General features: G+C 56.5%; 14 protein-coding genes across 14 annotated transcripts; 9 read left to right on the top strand and 5 right to left on the bottom strand.

The window, feature by feature from the left end:
• The first annotated feature begins 23 nt into the window (after positions 1-23).
• On the top strand, positions 24-3,438 carry SCHCODRAFT_02578564 (uncharacterized protein). Its single transcript, XM_050343892.1, has 5 exons — positions 24-248; positions 300-374; positions 422-941; positions 992-2,990; positions 3,046-3,438. Exons 1-5 carry the CDS (start codon positions 49-51, stop codon positions 3,222-3,224), a joined length of 2,973 nt encoding a protein of 990 aa, XP_050200044.1. The 5' UTR covers positions 24-48; the 3' UTR covers positions 3,225-3,438.
• Positions 3,425-4,464, bottom strand: SCHCODRAFT_02578563 (ribonuclease H-like protein; the record flags this gene model as incomplete). Its single annotated transcript, XM_003032190.3, has 3 exons — positions 3,425-3,764; positions 3,825-4,075; positions 4,128-4,464. 3 exons carry the CDS (start codon positions 4,462-4,464, stop codon positions 3,555-3,557), a joined length of 798 nt encoding a protein of 265 aa, XP_003032236.1. The 3' UTR covers positions 3,425-3,554.
• A 460-nt stretch (positions 4,465-4,924) lies between these two features.
• SCHCODRAFT_02748600 (uncharacterized protein) lies at positions 4,925-6,955 on the top strand. The gene is made up of 3 exons (XM_050347219.1): positions 4,925-4,994; positions 5,045-6,623; positions 6,672-6,955. Exons 1-3 carry the CDS (start codon positions 4,950-4,952, stop codon positions 6,689-6,691), a joined length of 1,644 nt encoding a protein of 547 aa, XP_050200043.1. The 5' UTR covers positions 4,925-4,949; the 3' UTR covers positions 6,692-6,955.
• A 359-nt stretch (positions 6,956-7,314) lies between these two features.
• SCHCODRAFT_02625967 (uncharacterized protein) lies at positions 7,315-8,330 on the bottom strand. The gene is made up of 3 exons (XM_003032191.2): positions 8,174-8,330; positions 7,932-8,127; positions 7,315-7,872 (listed from the first exon to the last, which is right to left on the bottom strand). The coding sequence occupies exons 1-3, from the start codon at positions 8,252-8,254 to the stop codon at positions 7,376-7,378; spliced, it is 774 nt and encodes a 257-aa protein (XP_003032237.1). The 5' UTR covers positions 8,255-8,330; the 3' UTR covers positions 7,315-7,375.
• A 135-nt stretch (positions 8,331-8,465) lies between these two features.
• Positions 8,466-10,473, top strand: SCHCODRAFT_02625961 (citrate synthase). Its single transcript, XM_003031751.2, has 7 exons — positions 8,466-8,530; positions 8,594-8,716; positions 8,768-9,148; positions 9,202-9,293; positions 9,343-9,516; positions 9,571-10,115; positions 10,168-10,473. The coding sequence occupies exons 1-7, from the start codon at positions 8,492-8,494 to the stop codon at positions 10,230-10,232; spliced, it is 1,419 nt and encodes a 472-aa protein (XP_003031797.1). The 5' UTR covers positions 8,466-8,491; the 3' UTR covers positions 10,233-10,473.
• Positions 10,474-10,531: 58 nt separating this feature from the next.
• Positions 10,532-11,285, bottom strand: SCHCODRAFT_02542074 (uncharacterized protein; the record flags this gene model as incomplete). The annotated part of the gene is made up of 3 exons (XM_003032192.2): positions 10,532-10,936; positions 10,994-11,179; positions 11,231-11,285. The coding sequence occupies 3 exons, from the start codon at positions 11,283-11,285 to the stop codon at positions 10,572-10,574; spliced, it is 606 nt and encodes a 201-aa protein (XP_003032238.1). The 3' UTR covers positions 10,532-10,571.
• Positions 11,286-12,034: 749 nt separating this feature from the next.
• On the bottom strand, positions 12,035-13,283 carry SCHCODRAFT_02625958 (uncharacterized protein). Its single transcript, XM_003032193.2, has 6 exons — positions 13,140-13,283; positions 13,077-13,088; positions 12,940-13,027; positions 12,644-12,881; positions 12,309-12,587; positions 12,035-12,258 (listed from the first exon to the last, which is right to left on the bottom strand). The coding sequence occupies exons 1-6, from the start codon at positions 13,238-13,240 to the stop codon at positions 12,221-12,223; spliced, it is 756 nt and encodes a 251-aa protein (XP_003032239.1). The 5' UTR covers positions 13,241-13,283; the 3' UTR covers positions 12,035-12,220.
• A 236-nt stretch (positions 13,284-13,519) lies between these two features.
• Positions 13,520-15,201, top strand: SCHCODRAFT_02625954 (HisG-domain-containing protein). The gene is made up of 8 exons (XM_050345325.1): positions 13,520-13,583; positions 13,634-13,681; positions 13,729-13,764; positions 13,811-13,880; positions 13,983-14,338; positions 14,390-14,518; positions 14,567-14,691; positions 14,743-15,201. Exons 1-8 carry the CDS (start codon positions 13,580-13,582, stop codon positions 14,881-14,883), a joined length of 909 nt encoding a protein of 302 aa, XP_050200042.1. The 5' UTR covers positions 13,520-13,579; the 3' UTR covers positions 14,884-15,201.
• SCHCODRAFT_02625951 (cytochrome c oxidase, subunit VIb) lies at positions 15,030-15,699 on the bottom strand. Its single transcript, XM_003032194.2, has 6 exons — positions 15,646-15,699; positions 15,563-15,594; positions 15,466-15,499; positions 15,316-15,416; positions 15,254-15,261; positions 15,030-15,200 (listed from the first exon to the last, which is right to left on the bottom strand). The coding sequence occupies exons 1-6, from the start codon at positions 15,663-15,665 to the stop codon at positions 15,141-15,143; spliced, it is 255 nt and encodes an 84-aa protein (XP_003032240.1). The 5' UTR covers positions 15,666-15,699; the 3' UTR covers positions 15,030-15,140.
• A 682-nt stretch (positions 15,700-16,381) lies between these two features.
• On the top strand, positions 16,382-18,113 carry SCHCODRAFT_02625944 (Prp18-domain-containing protein). Its single transcript, XM_050345324.1, has 6 exons — positions 16,382-16,632; positions 16,681-17,149; positions 17,199-17,296; positions 17,347-17,486; positions 17,539-17,637; positions 17,691-18,113. The coding sequence occupies exons 1-6, from the start codon at positions 16,426-16,428 to the stop codon at positions 17,749-17,751; spliced, it is 1,074 nt and encodes a 357-aa protein (XP_050200041.1). The 5' UTR covers positions 16,382-16,425; the 3' UTR covers positions 17,752-18,113.
• Positions 18,114-18,118: 5 nt separating this feature from the next.
• Positions 18,119-18,762, top strand: SCHCODRAFT_02503266 (uncharacterized protein; the record flags this gene model as incomplete). Its single annotated transcript, XM_003031754.2, has 4 exons — positions 18,119-18,155; positions 18,220-18,302; positions 18,350-18,526; positions 18,601-18,762. 4 exons carry the CDS (start codon positions 18,119-18,121, stop codon positions 18,760-18,762), a joined length of 459 nt encoding a protein of 152 aa, XP_003031800.1.
• Positions 18,763-20,517: 1,755 nt separating this feature from the next.
• Positions 20,518-21,501, top strand: SCHCODRAFT_02502522 (uncharacterized protein; the record flags this gene model as incomplete). Its single annotated transcript, XM_003031755.2, has 2 exons — positions 20,518-20,717; positions 20,775-21,501. 2 exons carry the CDS (start codon positions 20,518-20,520, stop codon positions 21,499-21,501), a joined length of 927 nt encoding a protein of 308 aa, XP_003031801.1.
• A 249-nt stretch (positions 21,502-21,750) lies between these two features.
• Positions 21,751-23,776, top strand: SCHCODRAFT_02625939 (uncharacterized protein). The gene is made up of 5 exons (XM_003031756.2): positions 21,751-22,132; positions 22,414-22,531; positions 22,581-22,764; positions 22,813-22,964; positions 23,013-23,776. The coding sequence occupies exons 1-5, from the start codon at positions 22,010-22,012 to the stop codon at positions 23,543-23,545; spliced, it is 1,110 nt and encodes a 369-aa protein (XP_003031802.1). The 5' UTR covers positions 21,751-22,009; the 3' UTR covers positions 23,546-23,776.
• Positions 23,777-23,955: 179 nt separating this feature from the next.
• Positions 23,956-26,278, top strand: SCHCODRAFT_02688731 (uncharacterized protein). The gene is made up of 10 exons (XM_003031757.2): positions 23,956-24,186; positions 24,243-24,540; positions 24,592-24,711; positions 24,766-25,030; positions 25,081-25,143; positions 25,197-25,336; positions 25,387-25,498; positions 25,551-25,669; positions 25,719-26,060; positions 26,109-26,278. The coding sequence occupies exons 1-10, from the start codon at positions 24,167-24,169 to the stop codon at positions 26,181-26,183; spliced, it is 1,554 nt and encodes a 517-aa protein (XP_003031803.1). The 5' UTR covers positions 23,956-24,166; the 3' UTR covers positions 26,184-26,278.
• Positions 26,279-26,387: the final 109 nt, after the last annotated feature.

Below are 26,387 nucleotides of genomic sequence, written 5' to 3'. Positions count from 1 at the left end.
GTATAAACAACCATCAACCTCTTGCTTGAACCTATCCTTCAGTCTGCGATGGCACGGCGGCAGCCGTCCACGACATCTCTCTCAAAATATGCACGTTCCGGCTCTCCCATCATCGTTGAACAAGACCGCGCGCTCGACTTCTGCAATGCGTTCTGGGGCCTTGGCGATGGCGGTGTCGACGTCTTATTCGCGCGGATGCGCGGGGCGTCGCGTACAACCGACGAACTGAGGAACTTCTGGAAGGAGAGGTGAGTGGACGACCTCTCCTGTCCTATACATTGTGTCTGAACGTCGTGCAGAGCCTCGATCGAGGAGGACTACGCGAAGCGACTTGCCAAGCTGGCAAAGGGGACACTCGGGCGCGACGAGATTGGGTGAGCGCATCCGATGTTCGTTTCAGGCGTCCCTCTTACGATCCCAGCGAGCTGCGGAACTCCCTGGATACCATCCGCACCGAGACCGAGCGCCAGGCGGGCTACCACCTCCAGCTCGCGCAGCAGATCCGCACCGACCTCGAGGGCTCGAGCGCGGACTTCTACGCGCGGCAGGTCCAGCACAAGAAGACTTATCAAGCCATGATCGAGAAGCAGTTCCGCCAGAAGCAGGAGCAGGAGGCCCGGGTCATGAAGGCGCGCGAGAAGTACGAGGCCGATTGCCTGCTCATCAACTCGTACACGGCGCAGTCGACGCTCGTCCAGGGGCGCGACCTCGACAAGATCACGTCGCGGCTCGAGCGCGCGCAGCGGACGGTGCAGGCGAACGAGCGCGATTTCGCGAACTTTGCGAAGACGCTGCAGACGACGGCGGCGAAGTGGGAGCAAGACTGGAAGGACTTCTGCGACTCGTGTCAGGATCTCGAGGAGGACCGATTGGATTTCATGCGCGACAATATGTGGGCTTATGCTAATGCCGTCTCTACCGTCTGCGTTACCGACGACGAGGTGCGTCATAGAGAATAAGTGAGGATCTAACATACTGACGAGCTTGTCAGTCCTGCGAAAAGATGCGTCTTTCCCTGGAGCAAATGGAGACCGAGAAGGAGATGGAGAATTTCGTACTCGACTACGGTACTGGCAACCGGATACCCGATCCTCCTGCGTTCGTCGACTATAACAAACCCGACGCAATCCCCTCGGCGAGCTCTCGGCCAACAGCTCGCCCGGCACACTTCACGCGCACGACTCAGCGACGTAATCAAGGTCCTACGCCTGCTCTAGCTCAACCTCCCCCGCCTCAGCCCGATCCCGAGCCTGCAACGAATGTCGCTGGCGTCGGCGCAGGTGGCCCTGCTCGCAGCCGCCCTACCAGCATCGTCAACGGGGTACCGAGCAGCAGTCCTAGTGCGGCTCCAGCCCAACAAGCCATGTCGCGCAGGCAGTCATACCGCCGTCCTCCTCCGGATGCTGGTCGGGTTGAATCTCCGGAAGCGATGTCGGAGAGACAGCCGCCGCCTCAGCAGCAACAACAACAGCAGCATCGCGCCAATGGCAGCATGTCTGCCGCGGCCTCGCCATCAAACGTCAAGCCTGGTAGTGCTGTCGACCCGCTGCTCCAGCATATGGAGGAGCTGAAGAACAGTGGCGCGTCTGTGCGTCGTAGTACCACGTCGGCTCGCACGGGTCGGAGCCCGCAGCCGACCACAAACCCGCCCTCGCGCCGTGGCACGCAGGAAGCCCAGCAGGCTAGGCAGTCAATGAACCTATCTCCTCATGGCGACGGGCCTGCTCGGGACTACCAGAGTTCGGCGGACATGGTCGTCGGATCGCACCCATCCTCTCGCCCGAGCTCGCCTGCGAATCCTCCAGCTGCGGGTCCGCCGACAGCCGCCTTTATGCGCCCGACTCGCGCGGTCTCTCCTGCAGGGTCTGATCATATCGAGACGGTTCTGAATGATTACCACCAGAGCCTACCCGGTGAGCGCAAGAGCGCCAGCCGCCGCGGGAGCTTTGCTGCACCGTCTCCTTCGAATGCGCACATCGCCTCTCCGTCGAACGCTCACATGGCGACGCAGAGCGAGGCGCAGAACTTGCACCGTCCGCCAAGCGTGGGTCATGCTGGTATCGGTGCTCACGGCGGAGGTTCTCGTTCTGCGAGCCCTCAGCCCATCTCTCGGTCTGCGAGTCCCAATCGGCAAAGCTACATTCAGCCTCCTGGCCAGGCGAACCAGAATCTCGCGCGGCAGCCCAGCATGGCGCAGCGCGCGACGAGCCCGAACAATGTTGGCATTGCGCTCGACGCCAGTGGACGCGTTTTGCATGACGAAATGGCGCAGCGATATCAGCAGCAGCAACAGCAACAGCGGCCACCGACGCAGCCGCCTCCACAACAGCAGCCGGCGTATGGCGGGCCTCAGCGTCGTACGAGCTACCTCGCAAATCAAGGATATGGCATGTATCCTCCGCAGGGGCCGCCACAAGCGGTGCAGCCGCCTCCTCCGCCCACGCAACCCCCTCCACCGGCACCTCCGGTGGCGCAGCCACCGCCGCCCCCAGTGCAGGCGCCTCCTCCAGCGCCTTACGTCCCTGCGCAGACACCGTCGTATGCCGCGCAACCTGCCTATCAACCAGGCTTTGGTGCTCCTCCACCTCAGCAACAGCCACCGCCTCAGCAGGTACCTTACACCGCTCCTCAGCCTCAGGGCTACGGGCAGCCGGCCTATCCAGCTGCGAACCAACCGCCGGCGTTCGGTGCGCCCCCACCGCAACAGCCAGCAGGGTATGGACCGGGGTACGGCGCCGTGAACAATGTGAACGGCGTGCAGCGCAATGGATACGGCGCACCTGCAGCGGGTGGAGGATACTACGGACAGCAGCCTCCAGCAGGATACAAAAATCAGCCAGCGGCTGGGTATGGACAATTCCAACAGCCGATGCATCGCTCGCCGTCGCCGCAGCCCGTGCGTCAAGCGCCGGCTCCAGCACCGCAACCCCAGGGAGTAGCGCCACCCACTGGGCAAATGACGGAAGATGGGCGGGGAATTCTGTTCTATGGTGAGCACACAACGTACGCTTGAACAGGGTCTCTTGAAGCTGACAATTGTTGCAGTAAAGGCGTTGTACGACTACACTGCGACTATCGACGAGGAGTTCGACTTTCAGGCGGGCGATATCATCGCTGTCACCGCGACGCCAGAGGACGGTTGGTGGAGCGGTGAGCTGCTGGATGAAGACCGACGTCAGCGTGGGCGGCATGTCTTCCCCAGCAACTTCGTATGCTTGTTCTGAGGGCATGGCGATCTAATTTCCGAGCTTGTTTGTGTATACTCATCTCTGTAGGCTTGCTAGCTGCTCCATCTGTATCCAACTTGACCTATACCACTATCCTTGACTCCTGCTGCTCGTAACGATGACCATGCGCTCATGTACCCACAGCTTCTGTGTATGCATTCCAGCGCTGGGAGAGGCATGAGAGCAAACCCCTGCTTTTACGCGGTGAATCCTCGTACGGAAAATCAGGAATGACAACGAACGTCGGTATAAATCCTTTTGATATTATGCAGTTCCGCTCGCCGGTCGTGATGGTGATTACAGTAACGTCGACGTAGCTAATGCAATTCAGGCGAAGCCCCTAGCCATCATCTCCCGCGCAGCGGCAGCCCCGGCCTTTGCAAGTCTGTCCGCTTCGTGGTTGAGGTGCCTCGGTACGTGCCAAAAGCCGAACTTGAAGTTGTTCCCTGCCTCTGATTGCTCAATTTTGCGGTCGAGCAGCAGGAAGAGGTCCAGGTTCGCCGGCGTCCCGCCGATGGCAGTACGGAATCCGTTGCGCTGTGAGAGCAGACGCGGTCAGGGATTTTTTTTTTACTGATATGACTGTGCAAAATCCACCTTCCACTGCGGCAGCCATTCGGTCATCCCGCGGACGACGTACTCGGAGTCCGAGACTATGATGCGCGCCTGGGGGGCATTGCCGTAGAAGGGGTGCACATCGCCGACCGCGGAACGACGCACGCCCTCGATGGCAGCGAGAAGCTCGGCGCGCTGGCTAGTACGCCTCTGACCGGGATCCATCGCCTCTGTAATGGCGAGCGAGAATGAATCGATCCCGGGTCCTCTCTGGCCAAGGACGACGCCGATACCTGAGGATAGGGGCCCAACGGAGGGGAAGGATGCAGTCTTTGTCAGTCATACTGCTCATCATCTGGAGAATAAAATCACCTGCGGCAGACCCTTCCCACCCATTGCCAGAGCATGCACCGTCCGTGAAGATGAGACGGTAGTGGTGACACGCTCGATCTTCATGATTGTGAGTGCAGCATCGCGCGGAATACTGCAGGCAGCCCTCGCAGACTTGTATGAGATCCTCGAGGGCGTAATGGGTGGTCAAGGCCTCGCAGAAGATCATCTTGCGTCCCACAACACCCTCTGATCTATAGGGGCTGCTGCATGGGTCGTAGTACGCGCCATAGTTATCACCGGCGCGGGCATTGACTCCCTCGGAGGCGCTGGAGTGTACAATGCTATACATTGTCGTCTCTAAAGAAGAAGGTTATAAGCCTGAGATACGAGGGATATATGACACCAAAAAGGCGCCCGAAGGAAGTGCACAACAACCTCACATTCAAAGGAAGGACTTGGTAGTTGATTAGGGGCCCGCCAGAGGCCTCAAGAAGTGTGACATCGCTACGATGGTATGATGCGTCCAGACCCAGATAGGGGTTTGCTTTGTCCAATGTCGACGCGAGAGTACGCGTGACATCACGTGCTTATCGGTCCCTCGGGCGTCTAGTGGACCACACGGACTGAACGAGGACTTGTGATTCAGGATTGCATTGTTTTGCAGATATTTTGCGCAACCTCTGAGAAGCAACATCAGCTTATAGTGTAGCTCACCTTTGGCTCAAAGTGAATGGATGGGCGAAATCCAGCTACACGTGCCTACGTCCTAAATTCAAATCCTGGTGTTGTGCTCAACTTCAAACCATCATCAGCCTCTATCGTCTATCATCGAGAATGTCGGCCAATGCCAGTGATGGATTTCCTGATATTGAGAATAAGGTGTGTATACATGCACCTAATATGTTCTATCGCTCAGAAAAGCACACAAGGATTTGAACGACTCAAAGAGACTCCAGCAATCAGAAGCTCAACTCGAGACGAGCATCACTGCGATGCTACAGCAGACTGCTGCCCTCCAGAACCTAGCCAGCAAAGGCGAAACTGACGAGGGCGATGTCGACGTGATGACCCGATTACGCGCGAAAACCCGTCTGCTCGAACACACAGCGAAGTGGCTAAGCATCCAGCTGGCTACGATCTCTTGCCAGATAAACGCCAACAAAGCCGTCCTGTCCCCTGTTCAACGGCTTCCTACAGAGCTTCTTTCGACTATCTTCCTCATGTCTACTCCCGACCAGTGGTACGAGGCACCGAGTGGAACAATGGCGCTCCCTTGTGCCGCGGTGTCCCGCGCCTGGCGGTCCGTCGCTTTGCAAACATCTCGGCTGTGGAATTCCATTGTCATCAAGGCAGAGTTACGACCACCCTGGGGTGACGAAGAAGCGGACTATGATCGCTCGCTACTCGGCGCAAATCCTGCTCTGGTGTCCATTGTGGCTCGATATTTGATTCGCTCTGGCCACGCCCCTCTGCAGATCGTCTTCCACGTCATTGTGCGAAGTGCCTCCGGATACCGCGACCATCCATCCAGTCTCTCGAAAACGTGGGACGCTCTCGTGTCCGCATCTGCGCGATGGGTATCTGCAGAGCTGGTCTGCTCACTTGCGTTCTTCGACTCGCGAAGTGCTGCATCGTTCCCGCGACTACAGTCTCTCGACATCAAAGCGTTCGGTGCTGACACTGAGGGGTGCCATCCTGTCTTGTTTTTCCAACAATCGCTCATCCGCGCCCTCGCACTCAGGGGGGACTGTACTACCCCACAAGGCGATCTACGATGGCCAGATGCATGGCGACCGACTCGCCTAGAGGTCCAATACATCGATTCAGACAGCATTCCATCCATACTCTCTGCCTTTGCATCCACTGTGGAACACCTCATAGTGTACAGAGAGCGCCGATATGGCCTGTACGGACCGCCGCGAACCGCAGGCGTAAGGATGCCCGCTTTGCGGGCGGTCGAGATCATTAGTCCAGCATCGGAGGTGATCCTCATCGACGCACCGAAGCTCACGGAGATTGTGTTGCGCGGCCACTACTACTTTGCCCCCGACCCCACGCTGGACGCCCTCTTTGTGCGCGACAGGTGCATGCAGCTCACCTCGCTCACGCTCGACAACGTTGTGTACGCCGTGACGAGCGCCGTGTGTTTGTTCAAGACCATGCCCGCGCTGTCGCATCTCTCGCTCTCTGCCCGAAAGATCGGTGAGGACGAGCCCTCTTCCTCGGACATGGTCAGTGTTACCCTACTGTGGCATCTGACACGCGACCATACCCGGCCTGAATCGTTGGATTTCCTACCAGCGTTACAGCATCTCGAGCTAAACGCTCGGTGCGACCTGTACACGATCGCTTATCGCGTTGAGCTCGTTGCGCCCGGGATGGCGATGCTGCGATCCAGACTACGCGCTGGGCATGATGGTATTCACGACCTTCGACCTCTTGAGTCCTTCAAAAGCGACATGGAGGAGCTGACCCTGGACCGCGCTCGCGCAGAATTGGCCTACCATGGTGAGTTTGACTGCTCAGCTTTGTGCCGTTTCTAACCATCAAAGCAAGATCTTCATTCGGCGAAGTAAGAGCACCGCACCGTCCGGAAGTTCAGGCGTGTGGTCCGCATGGCTTTGCCAAGGACGGGTAGGTAGTAGAAGATGCAATATCGTGTGGTGGATGAACCAGTTCGTTTAGTATCGGGTTCACTGAGAATTACGCGGCTATGTAACCCTGCGTGAACGAGCAGGGTATGCCTATGACGGCAAGGCCGTATCAGGGATATCTATAAGCGTGAATATTCCTTGTCTGGTCGTGTAAAAGGCCGAGCCCATTCAACGTTTCGCTACTGGCCATAAAACGTGACGTGACTGGTTCGGACCGCTTGACGAAGCACTGACGACCTAGTTCGGGGAAGACCGTCATGCTCTTTAAGAACATATGAGCAAGTAGGTAGTCGTTGCCTGCGGACGCTTGCCATTTGCACAGCACCCACGTACGTGGGCGCGCGGAAGATGCACGGAAGATCTTCGTGGCATGCTGCAGCTTACCAGCGACCACGTACGACGGTGTAGAACACTGTCGCCACCTAGAAGGCGGGTCCAGCCGGGGCTCCGGGGAAGCGGGTGCGTGTTGATAGCCGTAAATGCAAGGCCGAAGACATACCCGTCATGACATCCCCAAGACCGCAGTGTGATTTACACTTGTAATTGTGCCCTGAACGGAAGAAGATCTTGATTACACCATCTAGTAAGTCAAGCGCGTGCGTACAGCTATCTCGACGCTGCGATGCGGCGAAAGCAAGCAAGGTACTTGTCTCCCTTATTACGCTCGACTTTTTTGCCCTCTTCCGTCCCATTCCAGACCGCGTCAAGGATAGGGCCCTTCCCATCTTCTCGCAGCAACTCGGTGCTGACAGGCTCAAAGAGGGGGTGCTCGGAGAGATGCTTCTGCATCCAGTCGGCGAGATCTTTCACATCAGTGATGGTGTAGACGATTCCGCCAGGTCGGAGGACGTATGCATATTCGGCGAGCAGTGTCGGCGAGATGATGCGCGCCTTGTGCTTGCGAAGCTTGAAGTGGGGGTCTGGAAAGAGGAAGAAGATTGCGGAGAGTGATGCCTTGGTGAAGTAGTTCGGCAGGAATTTCATGGAGTTGGTGCGGAGGATGGAGACGTTGTTGTAGTGGTGGCCGTCGTTGCTCGCGCCGACGCGGAGCGCTTCGATGCGATCGTGGACGTACTCTGAGACTTGTACGCGAATTTCCATGCCTTGGGAGGTAGGGATCAAGGTAAGCGCCCGATCAACACTGAAGTGAGAAGCAACGCACCGAGCATGCCGGTGTTGGGGTAAAGTGGTGCCAGACTGATGAGCAGACCACCAAAGCCACATCCTATGTCGGCCCACTCTGGGGGCTGTCCAGATGGATAGTGAGCGGACCAGTCCATCGCAGCGGGGGATTTGGGGTAGACGAGAGCATGATCAGAAAAAGGATTAGCGTGCGCGCGCTGGCGATAGTGTTTTTTCTATGATACGGTCAGCTGACGGCGGGGTGCCAGACGGAGGGGCGACCTGTGGGAGAAGGGCCGCCGTGTCGGGCGTCGGAGTGCCTGCGGGAGGGGGACCGTGCTCTGTGCGCTTGCGCTTCGCCATGGGAGTTGGGAAGGAGGCTGCGACGGATATCGGCGTATGGGAGAAGGATGATGACCGAGTGATCGATGACGACGTGTCCGGCGCAGAAAGACGACAACGATTGGTCGCAAGACACGGGCGCTTGCGGCTCGCGTGCTGCCCCAACTTCCGAAATCCCAGGGTCCGTCACGTGTCAAAAACTAGAAAAGCATCCCGGTTTTGGTTCGTGCCCATCGTCGTCCTTTGCCTCTCGCCGTCATGTCTCTCGCCGCCGCCCGCTCGCTCCTCTTCAAAAACGTACGCGTTCCCCCTTCCCCTCCTCCGTCGTCCACACGCTAATCATGTGCTCGCGTTCTCCAGTCGCGCATCGCGCCGCTCAGACCAGGCCTGGCCCTCGGCTCGGCCCGTCTTTCCTCTACCTCTGCAAAGCAGCCTACGCTCAAGGAGCGCGTGGCGGAGCTCATCCCTGGCGAGATTGAGAACGTGCGCGACCACCCGACTCTGCTTTGCGCTGTGAACTCACTGTCGCCATAGGTTAAGGCAATTCGTGCTGAGCATGGCAAGAAGTCCTTCGGCCCCGTCATCGTAGACCAGGTCTACGGTGGTATGCGTGGTCTCCCTGCTCTCCTCTGGGACGGCTCTGTGCTCGACGCTGAGGAGGGTATCCGCTTCCGTGGCTACAGCATCCCCGAATGCCGCGACCTCCTCCCGAAGGCGCCCGGTGGTGACGAGCCTCTGCCCGAAGGTCTCTTCTGGCTGCTCGTTACCGGCGAGGTCCCCACCCAGGAGCAGGTCACCGAACTCAGCAAGGACTGGGCCGCTCGCAGCGCCCTCCCCGAGTTCGTTGAGGACCTCATCGACCGCTGCCCGCCTACCCTCCACCCCATGACGCAGTTCTCTATCGCTGTTACGGCGGTATGTGTATGCATATTGTCCTAACGGTTTAGTCACTCATAGGATATATCTAGCTCAACCACAACTCCGCATTTGCCAAGGCATACAAGGAGGGTATCAACAAGAAGGACTACTGGGGCCCGACCTTCGAGGACTCGATGGACTTGTGCGTTTGCTATCTCTCCGGCCGTAAACAACGTCTCACGCGATTACAGGATTGCCAAGCTCCCTAACATTGCTGGTCGCATCTACCGCAACGTCTACGGCGGTGGCAAGCCTCCTGCTGTCGACCCGAGCCACGACTACTCGCAAAACTTAGCGACCCTCCTCGGCTTCGGTGACCGCAAGGAGTTCGTTGAGCTCATGCGTCTCTACATCACCATTCACTCGTGAGTGACGTCGCCCGTTGATAAGATAGGCGTTCCTTCTCACACATTCATCAGTGACCACGAGGGCGGCAACGTGTCTGCCCACACCGGCAAGCTTGTCGGCTCGGCGCTCTCCGATCCCTTCCTCGCGTTCGGTGCTTCCCTCAACGGTCTCGCTGGCCCGCTCCACGGTCTTGCCAACCAGGAGGTCCTTGTCTGGCTCCGCAAGATGGAGAGCAAGATCGGCGCGGATGCGTCCCCCGAGGCGATCCGCGAGTACGTCTGGTCGACGCTCAAGTCTGGCCAGGTCGTCCCTGGTTATGGCCACGCCGTCCTCCGCAAGACCGACCCGCGCTATACTGCCCAGCGCGAGTTTGCCTTGAAGCACTTGCCTGAGGACCCGATGTTCAAGCTCGTCAGCAAGATCTACCAGATCGTGCCGGACGTGCTCTTGGAGGCGGGCAAGGCGAAGAACCCGTGGCCGAACGTCGACGCGCACTCTGGTGCGCTGCTCACGCACTACGGCCTTACGCAGATGGAGTTCTACACCGTCTTGTTCGGTGTCTCGCGTGCGTTCGGTGTCGCGGCGCAGCTCATCTGGGATCGTGCTCTCGGTGCTCGTACGTTTGAATATTTGCTGAGGTCGACGTCGATGCTGATTATGTCCTCCAGCTCTCGAGCGCCCGAAGTCGTACTCGAGCGCGGCGATCAAGAAGATGTTCGAGGGCAAGCAGTAGATGCTTGTTCGGGATGGATGGTGATGGCCACGGCGGCGAGCGCTGAGGTGGCAGACGTAGTACTTATTATACCTTACTGTACTGTAGGCTTGACTAAACGCGAGGACACGCTCATATTCATCCGTTGGCGAGAGCGTACCACGATTACAAGGATGATTCATGAATTGTGGAAAATGAGTTCACGCTGTAAGCATGTTATAAGTACACGGGCGAGACGACGACACGCGAAGGGAGGACCAGTGCGAAACCGCAAACTTAAAGGAGCGATGGTATAGACGTGCATTGGACGTGCATAATAATTTAAATACGACTCCAGGACGTTGATGTAGCATAATACACTCAAAGGGCTTGTGCCATTGTCATCCACGCGCCCAAGCCCACGCCAGCAGCCACCGAACAGAGAGCAGCCAAAGACGCGGGCAAGCCACTCGTAGCGCCGGCGCCGTTGTCGTCCGCCGACAACGTATAGTACGGCACCAGCGACCCCGTGAATGTCAACGGGTCCGTCTGTTCAGCATAATAATACACGCAACTCCCGACTGATGCGTCTGTGTCAAATTGGCAGGCTTCGGTGGCGCCAGGTTCGGTCCATGTTTCCGTGTCTGTGGTGGTCGACCGGCCACCAGCAACGGTCATGGTGAACGTCGATGTCTCAGGCGCAGTGTCGGTATATCCGAAGGAAGAGGCACCTTCGACGAAGGTGTCTATGCGGTGCATGGAGTGAGCCCTCTTGGATGACAACAGAGGAAAGCAAGACTGACAAGTGGTGGTCTCCACCGGGTCGGACGGTTCGTCGACCCACGAGATTTCCTCAACTCCCACATAGGTCGTGAGCGAACCGTCATCTGCGGTCCCGAGGGGCGAGTATGTGCGGCTCTGTATGTGCGCGAGACTGGCCCCCTTGCCATCTTTGGAGACGTCGTACAAGGTGACCTCCGCCGCATAAACTGAAGCCAGGGTCAGAGGCGACGTCGTGAACTCTCAAACGGAGAGCACACCTAGATTGACGAGGGCGCTGAAAAGCGCGAGAAGCGCAGGCTGGAACCGTCGCATGATGAGGCGCTAAAGACCAGTTCATCGTCGACGCTTTTTGTATGCGGTCAGTTGTGCATGGCTGATGGCGCCTCGGGCCATCTCGTGTAGAGTATTTGAGGTGCTTGTCAGGTACACATATGTGTCCAGTGCCGCAAATAGAGCGGGACGCTGTCTCGTGAGCACAACAGATACTTGAAACGAGTATACATGACACTCCTCTGATGGGACGCAAATTGGACACAGCTGGTCGCATCAACGTCGCTAGTAAGTTGCGCTCCGAAGATTGTACAGCGCATGGGTTTCCTGCAGGCTTGCATTGTTCCAGCGGGTAAGCGGCCTGACTCGACGCACAATGCCCAATCGCGACAAGCAGCGATAATGCAGGAATGGTTAACCTGCCATTAACCACGAGCGGTCCCGGCTAAAATGAGTCACACACAAAGCCATAGAGCAGTTCTGCTCTGTACCGAAGTTATAGCGCATGTCGACCCGACTTGTGGAGGTGGACATGAGATCCCTGGGCAAGGCATCTCGGGTTTATCGGGACGGTTGAATATCCTTCTGCATGTGACAATCACGTGTAGAGTCGAACTTTCATCCACGACCAAACATGCCGGATGAGTTAGTGGTAATGCCCATCCTCAAGTCTAGCATACCGAGTATTCAGCAGAAAGAGCGCTGTCGTTCTTTGGATACCAACGCGCAGGGCAAATGCTGGTCTCAAGGCAAAATCCAACCTTTGAGCGAATTGCAAGGTAGGTATACTTACTGGATCCATGTCCTTGACGATGATATCAAGTATAATTTCCACAGTCGTAGTCCGCTAGTACTTACACGACGAAATACAAATACAGGCAATGTAGAAACGCCGCGAAGGAAGGAGAAGATGGACGCCAGGTGCCGTCAGCGTCCAAGATGTTGTAGACCCACGCGTGTATCCCCAAGTTTAGCGTTCAGAAGTCGCCGCCAAAGTCAGCGCCGTCTTCGAAGCCTGCGACGGCCGTCAGCATCACAAAGAGCACATATAGCAGACGAACACACCATCTTCATAGGAATCGTCTGCGATGGCTTCGCCAATGAGCGCACCACCCAAAAGACCAACACCACCAGCGGCTAGCATGCCGCCCATACCCATACCACCGGACTTCTTCGGCTGGCCTTGTTGGACGTAGACGGGCTGTGGCTGTTGCCCGTAACCGCCGCCACCGTATCCGCCACCGTACCCGCCCCCATAGCCACCACCGCCGTACCCGCCTCCCCCTCCAAAGCCTCCACCACTAGAGGAGCCGAGCTTGCCTCCGAGAAGGCCACCGAGGAAGCCTGATGCCGTGATCGTCAGTCTGGAGTCACGAATATGTATAGTGAATGATACACACCTTTGCCGCTCTTCTTCTCCTGCTGGGGAGGGTAGGGCTGCTGCGGGGGCTGGCCATAGCCGCTGGGTCCGCCAGGGCCGCCGTAAGGAGATTGCGGCTGACTATAGCCACCTCCGTATGGCGGTTGCGGCGCAGGCTGGTTGTATCCATAACCGCCGCCAGGTGGGCCTTGATTGTAATCGCCCTTGTAATCGCCGCGGCTGTGGTCAGGAGGTGGGGGACCAGGAGGTGGAGCGAACTGGGATGAGAATGTGTATGAGGAAGAATGGCGTGGATGGGGCGCAGGAACGACGAACCGATTGTAGTTGGGGAGCGGGAGGCGGGGGACCAAGCGGGTGAGTCCAGGTCGTTACGGGAGGGCTCGCGGCAGTGTTCACGTAGAACCTGATTGTGGCGTGAGTATAGTGGCTTTCCGTCCTTGAAAGTCACTAACCAAGCCTTGTAACTGGGCGTGCGTTCAGTACAAGTTGTCCTGCAGACTCAGATAACCACGCACTTGGGATCAAACTGGGTTATCCAACCCGGAGGCAGAGGTCGAGAGTCCGGGTTCACTGGAGGCGCATCACTGCCGTATGCGGGAGGTTGAGGGGATGCCATAGTGGAGATGGTGAGAGCAGAAGGTAAGGGAGGTAACCGGCTGATCCCTGCGTGCCTTTATAAGCGGCAACTCTGTGCGAGGCACACTGCCACGGATCGAGCGCCGTCCGAGCGTCTACGTGGACGCTGGCATGCACTGCCGGGCGTCTGTGCTGTTAGCCGCGCATCCATGGGTGTTCATGGCGCCTAGGCGGGCGGCGCACTGCTGGGGGGCGGGCCGGGAGAGCATTGAGTCCGCGATCACGATCAGTTGAGTGATCGCTGCGTTCCCCCGCTCGAGGCGAACAAGTCACTTCCCGCCACACTCGTCCTAGTCCGCCCTCCACCCGCTCGCCCCCCATGAGTACGTATACACCCTCCTTTGCTTCACTGCACTCATGAATGATTTTCCAGACGCGGAATCTCTCGATGGTCGCTTGCTCTTCGCGATTCCTAAGAAGGGTGGGTCGCCACCGACCAAGGGAACGATCTACTCACCGGGCGTACAGGGAGACTCCATGAGAAGTGTCTCTCCATGCTAGCAGGTACGCTCCATGGAGGGGTGTCTGCGCGATGTTAAATTGCAACCAGGCGCCGATATCCAGTTCAGGAGACACGCCAGGCTGGACGTCTGCCTCGTCCTAAATCACCCTATTGCGCTGTATGTCCTCCCTTGTTACCCATATACCTCAAGGCGTACACTCTCAACCTTTCCCTTCATCCCTTTCCCTCTTCCCGTCTCGTCGGCTAACCCGTGCATCAGTGTCTTCCTCCCCGCCTCCGACATCCCATCCTTCGTTGGCAAAGGCAACGTCGACCTGGGTATCACCGGTCACGATGTAATACTCGAAGCCGAAATGCAAGAGCACGTCAGTGAAGCTCTACGCCTCGGCTTCGGCAAGTGTGCCCTTCAGGTACAGGTGCCCGAGGCCGGCCCTATCAAGACTGTCGAAGATCTCGCCGGCAAGCGCGTCGTCACATCCTTCGAGGTGCTTGCGGGGCAGTACTTCGGTGCGATCGACGAGAGGCTTGACTTGCAAGGCGAGAAGCGGACGAAGATCGAGTACGTAGGCGGGAGTGTGGAGGCGGCCTGCTCTTTGGGTCTGGCAGATGGAATCGGTGAGTAGAACTGCATTGACTGTGAAACGTACGGCTGAAGTTGTGGCGCAGTTGACTTGGTCGAGTCAGGAGACACGATGCGCGCAGCGGGTCTGCACGCTATCGCCACTGTGCTGGATACTGAAGCAGTGCTCATCAAGTCGCGCGCTACCAAGCACCCTGAACATCTAGCTCTCATTGGTATGCTGGGACGATGTCACCCCGTTCCGTCGCTGATACCCTTCGCAGACCGCATAACCGCACGCATCGCTGGTGTGATAGCCGCGAACAAATATGTCGCTTGTCAGTACAACATTCTTCGAGAGAAGCTGGCCGCTGCTACAGTAGTCACGCCTGGCCGGAAGGCTCCTACGGTGGGTTGTACTCTCATCCGTACGACTTGCCATCGAGTGACCGGTCGACAGATCGCTCCTTTGGAGGAAGAAAATTGGGTCGCAGTGAACGTGATGGTAGAAAAGAAGCACATCGCAGACAAGATGGACGAACTTGTGCGGATAGGGGCGGAGGATATCTTGATTTTCAACATCGACAACTGCAGAGTATGAGTCGCAAGGATAGCGAAAAATGGCTAACACCGCAGCGCTGGCGTTGGTAGCACCAAGTATCTTCTTTGTTGTCCACGCAGTTTATAATGCGATGTTCTGACGGCACGACGCATGCGGGACGGATCCGCGAGGCAGAGCAGAAAGCACCACGACAGATGTGGGGGCAATGTGAACTCATGAATCAAGCAGAAGCGATCGAGCTTGCAAAGAATGTAGTATTGTTGCTGACGCTTGGTGTACGCCCAACGATTAGCCACTCAGGGCTCAAGGTTGCCCGGGAAAGTACCGGCTTCCCGCTGCTCGTCCCACTTCGCCACCTAGAAGGGATTGTAAACAGGTGGTAAGGGAGGCTATGGTAGGGAGGACTGACCCATTCGTCTGGAGAAAACCGCAAGTTCAGCGAGACACATGTATGAAGGAGTGATCACGTACTGGGGCAGAGTGTGCGGTAGGTGCGCTTGAACTGCTTGCACGGGGCGTAATCGTCACCCTTGGCCTTGATGCACTTGAAGTAGTCGCAGTAGTTTTGGAAGCTAGACGCGTCGTGAGCATGTGGATACGCCCCACAGTCTGCACACGCACCAGTTCATGGTCTGGTTCTGATTGGGGAACCGCGCTGAAGGAGAGGATGCATTTCAGCGAAATGCAGGATATATGATTGGCGTTCCCGCTTGCTCACCATCGAAGGGTACGGTCTGGAGGACGTATTTCCTAGCAAATGATAAGCCACTGAGCTCGCCCAGGAAGACGGCGGGAACGTACTTCTCGCCAGCTTCGGCCATGGTTGTCAATTAGTTCGGCGCAGGTTCAGCGTTCGGAGAAGGCAGGGTGAAGCGAGAATATAGGTCGGAGCTTATGTAAGCGACATACCGTTCTGGGCCTGGTCTTCGGGCCGGCTTGGCGGCGCGCGTCTTGTTCCCATCTTTCGAACTCGTTCCAGGCTCGGACTCTACACATCACACGAGTGGCAAGGCGATTTTTTTCGGGCTAAAAACATGCTTAAAAAGATGCTGAAAAAGGCGCTCAAAAAGACGTTGTTTTTGCGCCGAAAAAGTGCGTATTTTCAGGGCCAAAAAGGTGTCGAAAAAGACTCTCTTTTGAAGCATCTTTTTGCCACTGAAAAGACGCCTCAAAAGTGCGTCTTTTTGCCACCAAACGGAGAATCTTTTTGTCTCACTTTTTCATGCGGAAAACACCATCTTTTTACGCCCAAAAATACGATATACACCTTTTCAGCTGTCAAAAGACCGTCTTTTTGGCCAGAGCCCCTTTTTACTTGTAGAACAATTGTATTTTTTGTGCCAAAAAGGGACACAAAAAGTGAGTCTTTTTGATGGCAAAAAGACGCACTTTTGAGGCGCCTTTTCAGCGGCAAAAAGGTGCTTCAAAAGACAGTCTTTTTCGACACCTTTTTGGCCCTGAAAACACGCACTTTTTCGGCGCAAAAACAACGTCTTTTTGAGCGCCTTTTTCAGCATCTTTTTAAGCATGTTTTTAGCCCGAAAAAAATCGCCTTGCCACTCGTGTCATACTCTCGCCGTCATGGACGCTCTCAAGGCTGAAATCGCAACAAAACGGAAGGCCATCGAGGTGGATGGGCGCCCCTCAAAGTACATGCGCCGGGGGGACCTCGAGCGGTTGCGTGAGCAGGAGGAAGCGGCGAAGAAGGCCGCAGAGAGGGAGGCAAAGGAGAAGGAGAAACAGGCTGCTGAAGAGAGGGCTAGGGCAGCTACTAAGTCCAAAGAAACTGTACGTAGTGTATTCGAGTTCAATGACATCGTATTGACGTGAACCCAGACCCGATCGCCCTCTCGTTCGTCGAGCGTCAACCCGGGCACACCCTCGAATGGGGAGCGCGCAGGCTCCGTACCTGCAGCCACCGGCGAGGCGTTCAACATCTCCATTGAAGAGACCATCCGTCGGCTGCGTCAGAAGGGCCAACCGATCCGTTTATTTGGCGAGACCGATCGGGACAGGCGCTTGCGTCTACGCGCCCTAGAACTCATCGAGGAGCGCGGCCATGATCGACAAGGCGGGCAGAATGACTTCCGCAAAGCCTTAGAAGACGTGGAGAAGGTCGAGCGAGAGCGACAGAGCAAGGGCGCGCGCGAGAAGGGAAAGAAGAAGGACGAGTCTGCCGCGAATGCTGTCGGTGTCCTGGACTTGAATCTCATTAAAACCGATCCCGACAAACTGTATCCGCTCATCTACTATGCTCTCAAGCGAACGCTGAAGGAATGGGAGGAAGCTATGGACGACCGACCAGGTGAGTTTGCGCTCTTCCTCGCTTGACCGTTAGCTCAATTGGCCCCTAGAGGACGTGAAGCGCACAACGCAAGGGAAGCTCGCCGCGGCCACACAGGTGCAATCTGCGGAGTACCTGAAGCCCCTTTTTCGTCAGCTGCGCTCGAGAGTATGTCTTCCTGTATTGGGACTACATGGTTCGCTGACGCATGACACCAGAACCTGCCACCAGACGTGCTAGCACGAATTGCCGAAATTGTACACTTCATGCAAACGAGGCAGTATCAGAAGGCCAACGATTCATATTTGCGCCTATCTATCGGTAACGCCCCTTGGCCTATAGGTGTCACCATGGTTGGGTATGTGCGCCGTCTATCGTTATGCGATTCGTGAAAACTGACAACCTGGCAGTATTCATGAACGTTCCGCTCGAGAGAAGATCTCTTCAGATCAGGTGGCGCACGTCTTGAACGATGAAGTCAGCCGAAAGTACATCCAAAGTCTCAAGAGGTGCGCTAGGTCTACCCGGTTGATACATTGCGGTCGTACTCATCTTCCCTCAGGCTCTTGACGTTTTCGCAGACCAAGTATCCGCCAGACGATGTATCTCAGCTGATGGGCTAGCCGAGCGTATTATGCTTGTCTCTGAACGTGTGGCTGCCGTGATGGTATCGACAGCGGGCTCGCGTACGTAGCGTCCACACTGAGCTGTCTGCGCATTAGCTATAGCAATTAACGATTATCCTAGTGTATACAAAGCGTACAGAGTGCAAGGGAAACAACAATAAGGATACATCGTCTGAGTCCGGAACGCGTCGTGCATGGATCGCCGGTCGATACAATGCGACAGGAAACTGCTGGCCGCTCGTCTAAGTGGTTGCTGCCTTCATCGTCCAACAGGCGCCTCAGGACCTGGCGGTGGCGTGGCCTACACGCCGAGACCTGTCATCAGTGCGCCTATAGGACGACGTCCCAAAACCTACGAGGTGGCATGTCAATCAAGGTCGGTCGAGCACCAGAAATATTGCGTACTTTTTGGAGTCCTGACCGCCTTGTGAACCGCTTGGCGCATGTTTCTTGGGCTTGTCGTAGCTACATTGGAGACCGCGCTCACGGCAGCGGTCACATTGCGGACGCTGTCCGCCACACTTGACCTTGCGTTCTGCCGAGCAAAGGTTAGTTCTGTCGCGTTTTGTTGGCAACAGACGACTTACGTCGACAGCTTTGGCACGCTGCTGCGATGCGCAAACTGGGGTTTACGAAGTTCACGTCGCTCATGTCGTCGCCTGCAATCCACGAAGTCAGTGAGAAGTTCAAGGCCCATGCGAACAGTAGCACCTCGATGTGGTATACGGCGGAAAGGGGGGATCTCGAGCGCGCACTCGCGGCCGTCGGGAGGGTAGGGGCTGCGAGCGGTAAGTGGCCTTTTATATAAAAAGCGCTGTGAAGTTCTTTCACCAAAAGGACGTATAGCCGGCTAAGATGATCATCGGTTGGTTCTTTGACCAGATCTCAGCCGACCAGCGACCGACTGCCCCAGCAACGACCGCAGAAGATCCGAAGTCGACCATACCGAGGCGGTTTAGCAACGCTGAAAAGGCTCCGAACTCGAGCGTGATTTCGTTGTCGGCGTAGCCTCTCCACCATGCAACATACCGCTCCGAGCCAGTGTGACGTTCCTTCGTATGGCTGATTCCGTGGAAGATTCCGTCGCAATTTGACCCGGTAGCTCACACCCTTCGCAGAGCCAGACTTGACATTCGCGGGCACGTATGGCGAATGTGGCTGCAAATTGCCTCCCTCAAGGCCTCGTAGCCCTATCGCCTGTTCATTCGCGAAGTAATAGCTGCGCGCTAGGAATAGCAACGGCCCTCCTGGAGTTGCTGCGCGGAAACGGAGCTCGGTTCACTGCCTCACGTTCAGCGTGCGTGCGTGGCGTCACATCGCCCAACGCAAGAAACACCCGATGGTCGCTCGTCGAGCAGTCGACCATCAATTTCCTCCAGTTCCTGCACCATGGCTCTGGATTTGCGGCAAGGCAACGCACGAGGCCGAGTCAGCGTCTCGGAGCGCGACGAGGTCTACGTGCCTGCTTGGTAGGCGCTCACGCCGTGCGTCGCTGCCCTCGGAGATCTACACCTGATCTACGCGCATCACAGACACGGGGTTCGAAGTGAACCGACGTCGTGGCAACGTCCGCTACATCAACGGCAACCGGGAACTTATCCCGCAGTCTCTTTCACGTCGGCCTCGTCAAGGGACTAAGACCGGGACAACGCGATGGCGCACCGCACAGGCAAGAAGCTCTGGCTACCTCGAAACACGCGGCGCGGTTGTCGCGGCGACTGCTGAATAGACTGCTTTCCATAGAATTGCTGCGTGCACTATACAATGCTTTCTAGGCTCGGGTGGCCCGCCGCAATGTCGCGACGTACCTTGCTGTACCTTTCTGCCAGCCTCATGTCATGCTGTTCGGAAACGTACAAGGTATCTATTTCGTCCTTCCGAACGTGCGGTTGCTCGGGCACGCGCGCGCGTGTTCAACCATTTTTCTTCCAAATGGGCCAATGGGCCTCGGACAAAAGTCACGGTGTCACGGTGACGTATCCCATCACGATCATTCCCTTCGGCTATCACCGGCTTTGGTTAAGCTTCTCCACATCCTGCACAGGCACTCAACTTGCCGCTGAACTCTCCCTTCCTTGGTATGGAGTTCCGAGTACCCATTTTCTACCCACATCCCTAATCGGCTCTGGTGAAGACTCGGAAGAACCTGATTTCGACTGTCATACCACGGACATGAACGTCCAACTTCAGGCTTCCAACGTTGAAGCTGCCTTCACTCCAATGTCATATTCCCACGTATTCCGCGCATTCTCCGGTATTTCGCAGAATGTTCCCAGTTCCTGTCAGTTTTCCATACTACACGTTCTTTCTTGGACCGCGCGCCTTGTTGCTCCGTCTTAGGCGACCGCTCGGACGATGATGTCGTATAAACGCAGTACCGACCTCGTGGACAGCACTCTGGTGAGCGCGCCAGGCTAGGAACCTCTCACATATACTTGGTCGGCCCAGTGTACCGGAGAGAGGACCCCGACGCTCCCCAGCTTAACTCGAGGAAGTGGCGCAAACTGCGCAGGGCGTCGGTAGGACAAATCATCCCAGTTTCTGGCGGGAAAGACGTTCCAATTCTCCCATCCTTGTCATGGAAAGTCATGTCGCATGTTCCTTGCAGCGCATCATCGACGATACAATGTCAGCATATCTTGATCGCTACCCGCGCTTATTGGCAAATCTGACGGCTCATATATCGTGGGGCGTCGTCAATCTGCCAACCTCTTGCTTAGCAGCGTCCCCCTCGTCAAGTTTGACACACTCAACACTCTGCGCATGCCTTTCACGTCGCCCTATTCGCCTTTCTTTACATCCGGCCTTCTCATTCATGGCGCCCCGACAACGCCTGCCTCACTAGTCGGCACGCCTCCCCTCTCCGACGCCACAGGCTACTTTGGAACGGTACATACAGCAAGCTCGCCGTCGGATGTCGCTCTAGGTTCCTCTGACATATCAACGCGGCAAGGCTCGGAGACGTACGTGCAGCATGCTTGTTCATAATACCATGGGCTGACCCTTTTACTCTGATGAAGCGCATCGCAGATCGGGACTTCTACGCGAGTCTCACCACATGATGTTTCGGGACAATCAACCCTAATCTCCTGGGATTGCTCTGCGCCCTCTGTCCATCCCTCCCATGATACCCTCAGTACGCCAAAGTTTGGGCGGACGTCCGCGTCGCGCGCTGCATCCCCCTCTACACGAGAGCGGAAACGGTCCGATGCATTGGCTGTCCTGGAAGGCGATCGCTCGCGCGCGTCCGACATCCTTGTCCCGATAGCGACGCCATCAGCCGCAAGCTCGGAGGAGCCGTATCTTCTGCTCAGCGCTGAGACACCTGAAACTCCGTCGTCACCTAGACCGCCACCACAGGCCGAGGGAGCAGTCACCCAGCTCGACCTCAAGATGGATGGACTGAAGATCACGCGACAGCCATCTACGTCGACCGAGTCGTCGTTCAACGCTGTCGGCCGCGTGCAGTTGGTGCGGAAGCGCTCGAAGAGCGTGCCGCGCAATCGTCTCAGACGGCGCGATCGTCAGTTGCTTTCAGGGGACCGCGGGGATCGTGAGGAGGGTGTTCTTGCCCAGGAAAGTCTTCGCCACCGCCAACACACAGCGATCGTCCGGCCCGCGCAAACGAGCCTCATCACACGACGCGCACGCTCAGCGTCCCCGTATCGACTCGCGTTATCCGGCGACTATGTGCCGCTGTCTTTCATGGAGATGCAGACGCCAGAAACCGAAAAGGTGCCGCAGTAATTACGTGTCTTGATTTACGGACTGGAAGATGGACTGCCTTGGACTACTTGCAAACATGTGGATTTTACGATACCAATACTCGAGAGTAGACCGTATATTCCGACCTATTCGGCTAGTAGACGGCTCAAATGTGCTACAGTCGCTCTGACAGAATGCATCACTCGGTCCTCGAACTCGTTCAGTTCAGCTTCGGCGGCTCCCGAGAACACGTGCGGGGCCAAGCTCGTCATGGCGATAACATCATAGCGGTGCCTGCGAGTTTGCTGCGAGCGTTCGTCGTCTTGATCGTCTTCGGCATTTGCAGTGCATAACCTCGGTCGCAGCACAGCTCTTGCACAGACTGTCACCAACCATCGCCACGGAGGCTCAGCACCTGCCTTTTGTCCCTTCGCCTTGCCTCTGCACTTCTTGCACGATAACGCGTACATCCATAACGACCGCCTCAATACCACCGCTCCTCGGCTAGCGTACCACCAGCACCGAACGACGCGTTCACGACCTTGGAAGGATGGATTTTCTGGAGAAAGTGAAGGATGGGCTGGCAAAGGTGGTGCCGTCGAAGGGTCCCAAGTCGTCTGGATTATCCGGCGGAATAAGCAGTGGGCATGGGATGATGGCAGTCGAAGACAACGTGAGCTCCCCTCTTGATTGCACCTTTAGTCCCTCCTCCCATCCCCCTCTTCGACCGCTGGACACAAGCAGAACCGTCCTTCCCCGTCCGCTGCGCAGCCATACCGTCATCAGTTCATCTGTTACGTAATCATATGTTGCTCTCCCTCTTGCATGGCGGAGCACAGTGCTAGTGCAGGCCAGCTCGCCCTCCTGCTTCTCGTCCCCCTTATCTGGGTCTTCACATTATGGGTCCGTGATGAGAGCTTCCAAGACAGTTTGCTAACGCAAATGTTTGTGTAGATGATCGTCTCCAAACCCACCATTGTGTTCCATGCCTCTCAAATCTTCTTCAACTTCCTCGCCATGGCTTGCTTCGCCAGTGTTGCTGCATTTCAAGCGAAGTGGAAAGTTGGGCCATGTGCGTGGCTTGTTCCTTCTGTTTAGGACGCGTCTGACAAGTCCCGCAGCTGGTCTCAGCGGGTTCGCGTTGTTCGTCTCCATCGCCGGCATCTTTCTGTCCCTCTTCATGCTCCTTGTCCCTGTAATATACGAGAAGTACGACAAGATGACCAGACTCGCGCGCGCCCTGAAGGAGGCTCGCGTTGGCTTCATCCTCACTGGCGTTGGCAACGCGTTCAGTCTGTTGATCGCGTACGTGTCACGTGTCACGCAAGCTGTGATCGCGCTCAATTCATGCAGGTTCATCGTTACGATATCGGCCTGGACGGAAGCGGGTTGCAAGAATGCCGACAACGACCCCAACGCCGACAAGGGAGATGATTTCAAAGACGGCCTTCCTGGGTGGTGCAACACAAAGAAGGCAGCTGCCATCTTCTTTTGGCTAGCCTTCGGTATGTACGTCCACAAGCAATCCAGAGCCCTGCTGATGCCTTGCTCAGCGTCATGGCTTGCATCCTTAATCCTATTGATACTTTACTGGCGCTCAGGCAAGCTACATACCGGGCCGCGAGATCCTCCCTTCCAGCGACCCGATGTCGACGAGGAAGACGAGTTCGACGGACAGCCCGATCGCGACGAAGAGAGCTCCTACCATCAGATCCCGCCTGTGCGCACGTCTATGGCGACTGCTCCCACTCGTTACGACAATTCGAGTTCGCCCACTTCGCCGTTCTCCGACAACAATCGCTACCAGCCAGCTGCCAGCTTCGCCCCGGCCCCCGCGGCGGCGCGCCCTAGCATGGATGCATATGGCGCGTTCAGCGACCCTGCCCCCACGGGCTTCGGTGCGTCGCCGGCTGGCACGCCAGGATATAGCCCAAGTGGTCCACCTGTGCTACCGGAGCCTGACGTCGGCCCGCGGGTCAGTCGTACGATGCAGTATGCTGATCCCTACGCGGCCGTACGCGCGAGCCTAGTAGGTGGGCAACAGAACACACCACCAAGTTACGAAAGCTATACGGGCTATCGCTAGTGCGCTGAATTCATGGCGCAAGCGAGCTCGACGACTTCTGTACAATCTACGGTTAGGTCAGGACATTGTTGCATTACCTACGTACTTATCGACGCTTATGATATTCGCCATGCAGTGGCCCTACCGGTTTACTGGACGCGTGTAACTTACCTTCTTATACGGATGAGCATAATTTATTAACGTCATGACATCGACATTGCCTTCGTCTACCTGTGAAGGATGCCATTGGTGCTCTTGACGTCCGGGCACCTACCTTGAGACATGGGCACTGATGTCGCAGCTGAAGCGATGTGAGCCCGAGCGGTGTTTTCGCGGGCGCGCCGGCGCCATTCGTCATGAAAGCCATCCTCTGATCATGTGATCGCTCCCCTTCTTCAATTCGATGTCCCAGACGCCGCGCAGTAGCCACGGGCGCTTGAGTGCTCGGCATTCAGTTGGCCATGCAGGTATTCGCAGCCGCGGTAAGGACGGGTTTCGGGCTTGCGGAGAAGATAGACCTTGAGGGTCGTGCGCGGGCCCGGGCGTCGCAATTCGTAGCAAACTCCGCTCCCAATCGGCGTGACCGGGCGTAGGAACAATATATAGGGGAAGGGTCTCTGTCTTCTCTTCAGCGACCCCGTTATGGTTTTGGACATCGAGGAGTATGTGTCCCTCATCACGCCCGAGTTGATGCTCGACTGATCTTCGTCTATCATAGGTTCAGAAAGGCCGGCTACGCAGCCATCGATCAGATCTGCGACCACTTTTATTCGCTGCAGGAGCAGCCGGTGGTCGCAGCCGTCGAACCTGGCTACCTAGCCAAGCTTATTCCAGGCTCTCCGCCACAAGAGGGAGAACCTTTTGAGAATATCGCTGCTGATTACAAGAGATGTATACTGCCGGGAATCACCCATTGGTCGCACCCTTCGTTCTTCGCGTACTTCCCGACGGCATGCACCTTCGAGGGCATCCTTGCGGATCTCTATTCGTCTGCTGTGTCCAACCCCGGGTTCAATGTTCGCACTTCCATTCGAAGCGCACGAAGATGACCGTTGACTTACTTTCAGTGGATCTGCAGTCCAGCATGTACCGAGCTCGAAGTTATTGTCATGGACTGGGCTGCACAGCTCTTCGGCCTCGATAAGGCCTTCCTGAACAGCAGCACCTCTGGCGGTGGTTGCTTGCAGGTATGTAGCATCTCGATATCTGCAGTCTGTCATGCAATGCTCATGACATTCAAGACTACGGCCTCAGAGTCAGCTCTCATCGCCGCCGTGGCGGCTAGGAATACATACATGGACTCGCATCCTCAGGCACGCCACGAGGATCTGGTCATGCTATGCACCACCCAGACGCACTCGCTCGCGCTAAAGGCCGGGCGCGTCCTTGGTCTCGCTGTACGCACTATCGATGTGGAGGCAAAGGACGCATACGGGCTCAGAGGCGAAGGACTCGCCCAAGCGATCGCAGATGAACAGGCGAAGGGGCATCGCCCATTTTTCTTGAGTGTGCTGACTTGCTGGGAGTTAAATTCTAGCGCTTACCTTTGTTTACAGTCGCCACCATTGGCACCACATCGTCCGGTGCTATTGATAATATCGCCGAAATACGCGAAGTGGGTGAGTAGATCCTTTTAGGTTTCTATCCATTACTAATGCTTACGCTCTCGTAGTCAGCGGTCATCCCGATATATGGCTGCACGTCGATGCTGCTTGGGCCGGAGTGGCGCTGTCTCTTCCCGAGAAGCGCGAGGAGTTGTACCTCGCCGACATCAATTCCGCCGCCAACTCCCTCTGCATCAACTTTCACAAAGTAAGTGCATAATATCTTGGCCAACGATCGCACGTTCATGCTTTATGCAGTGGGGCCTGGTGAACTTCGACTGCAGTACTCTTTGGGTCCGGGATCGGTTGACATTGACCCAAGCGCTTGACGTCACGCCACTGTATCTACGGACGAAGGAGGCAGAAGCTGGTTTGTCTTCGAAGCGGCATATGCTTCTCCTTTGCTCATGCCATGATTTCAGGTACGGTCACTGACTTCCGCAATTGGCATCTTGCACTCGGTCGTCGCTTCCGTTCACTCAAGCTCTGGTTCGTCCTCCGGTCGTACGGTGTGGAAGGGTTTCAAGCGCATATCAGAAAGGTCGGTCTCGTTCAGTCTCCAGTCGAACTCCTTCTTGAATTCTTCTCAGGGCATCGCCTTGAACGAGGTTTTTGTGTCGCTCATCAAGCAGTCCGAACGACTGGTGCTGGCCGCGCCGCCTTCGCTTGGCTTGACTGTGTTCCGCATGGTCCCCGCTGCGTGGCAAAAGGAGGCGGATCAGGTCAAGATAGAACAGCCTGCAGTCTCAAAGGCTGCCGACGAGGCTGTCGTCCATGCGGCGGCCGAACTTACGGAGTCGAAGACGCCTAATGCCCTAACACAAGCTTTATGGGATCGCCTGGACCGCCGCCGCGGTGAACTCTTCCTGTCACAGACGTCTCTGAATGGTGTGCATTGTGTGCGCCTCGCGGTGGGTGCTGCACGGACAGAAGTAAGCGCATCTGTCTTCTCTCATGCACACTTTCTAATGCTTGCCCAGGAAGAGCATGTCCGACGTGCGTTTGCCATCATAGAAGAAGAGGCGGCGGCTGTAGCCGCAGAATTGGATGTTTGAAAACATCCTCATCTGCTCTGCCCGCCACCAATTCGACTCCAAATGTAAGAATGTATGGCTTATCCGCCCTTATAAATGTCCCATTTGTGTTCCTCATACCCATTCCGACCGGTCCACGCATTGGGGATATACGACGTTGAAGGTAAGGCTTTCTGCAATCTTGATCCGACGCCTTAAGGTGCGCCATCACTGTTACCATGTCTC

Source organism: Schizophyllum commune, assembly GCF_000143185.2.
Source record: "Schizophyllum commune H4-8 unplaced genomic scaffold SCHCOscaffold_6, whole genome shotgun sequence".
NCBI classification, from domain to species: domain Eukaryota; kingdom Fungi; phylum Basidiomycota; class Agaricomycetes; order Agaricales; family Schizophyllaceae; genus Schizophyllum; species Schizophyllum commune.
The sequence above is the reverse complement of the archived record's forward strand: the minus strand, read 5'-3'. Positions and strand labels throughout refer to the sequence as shown.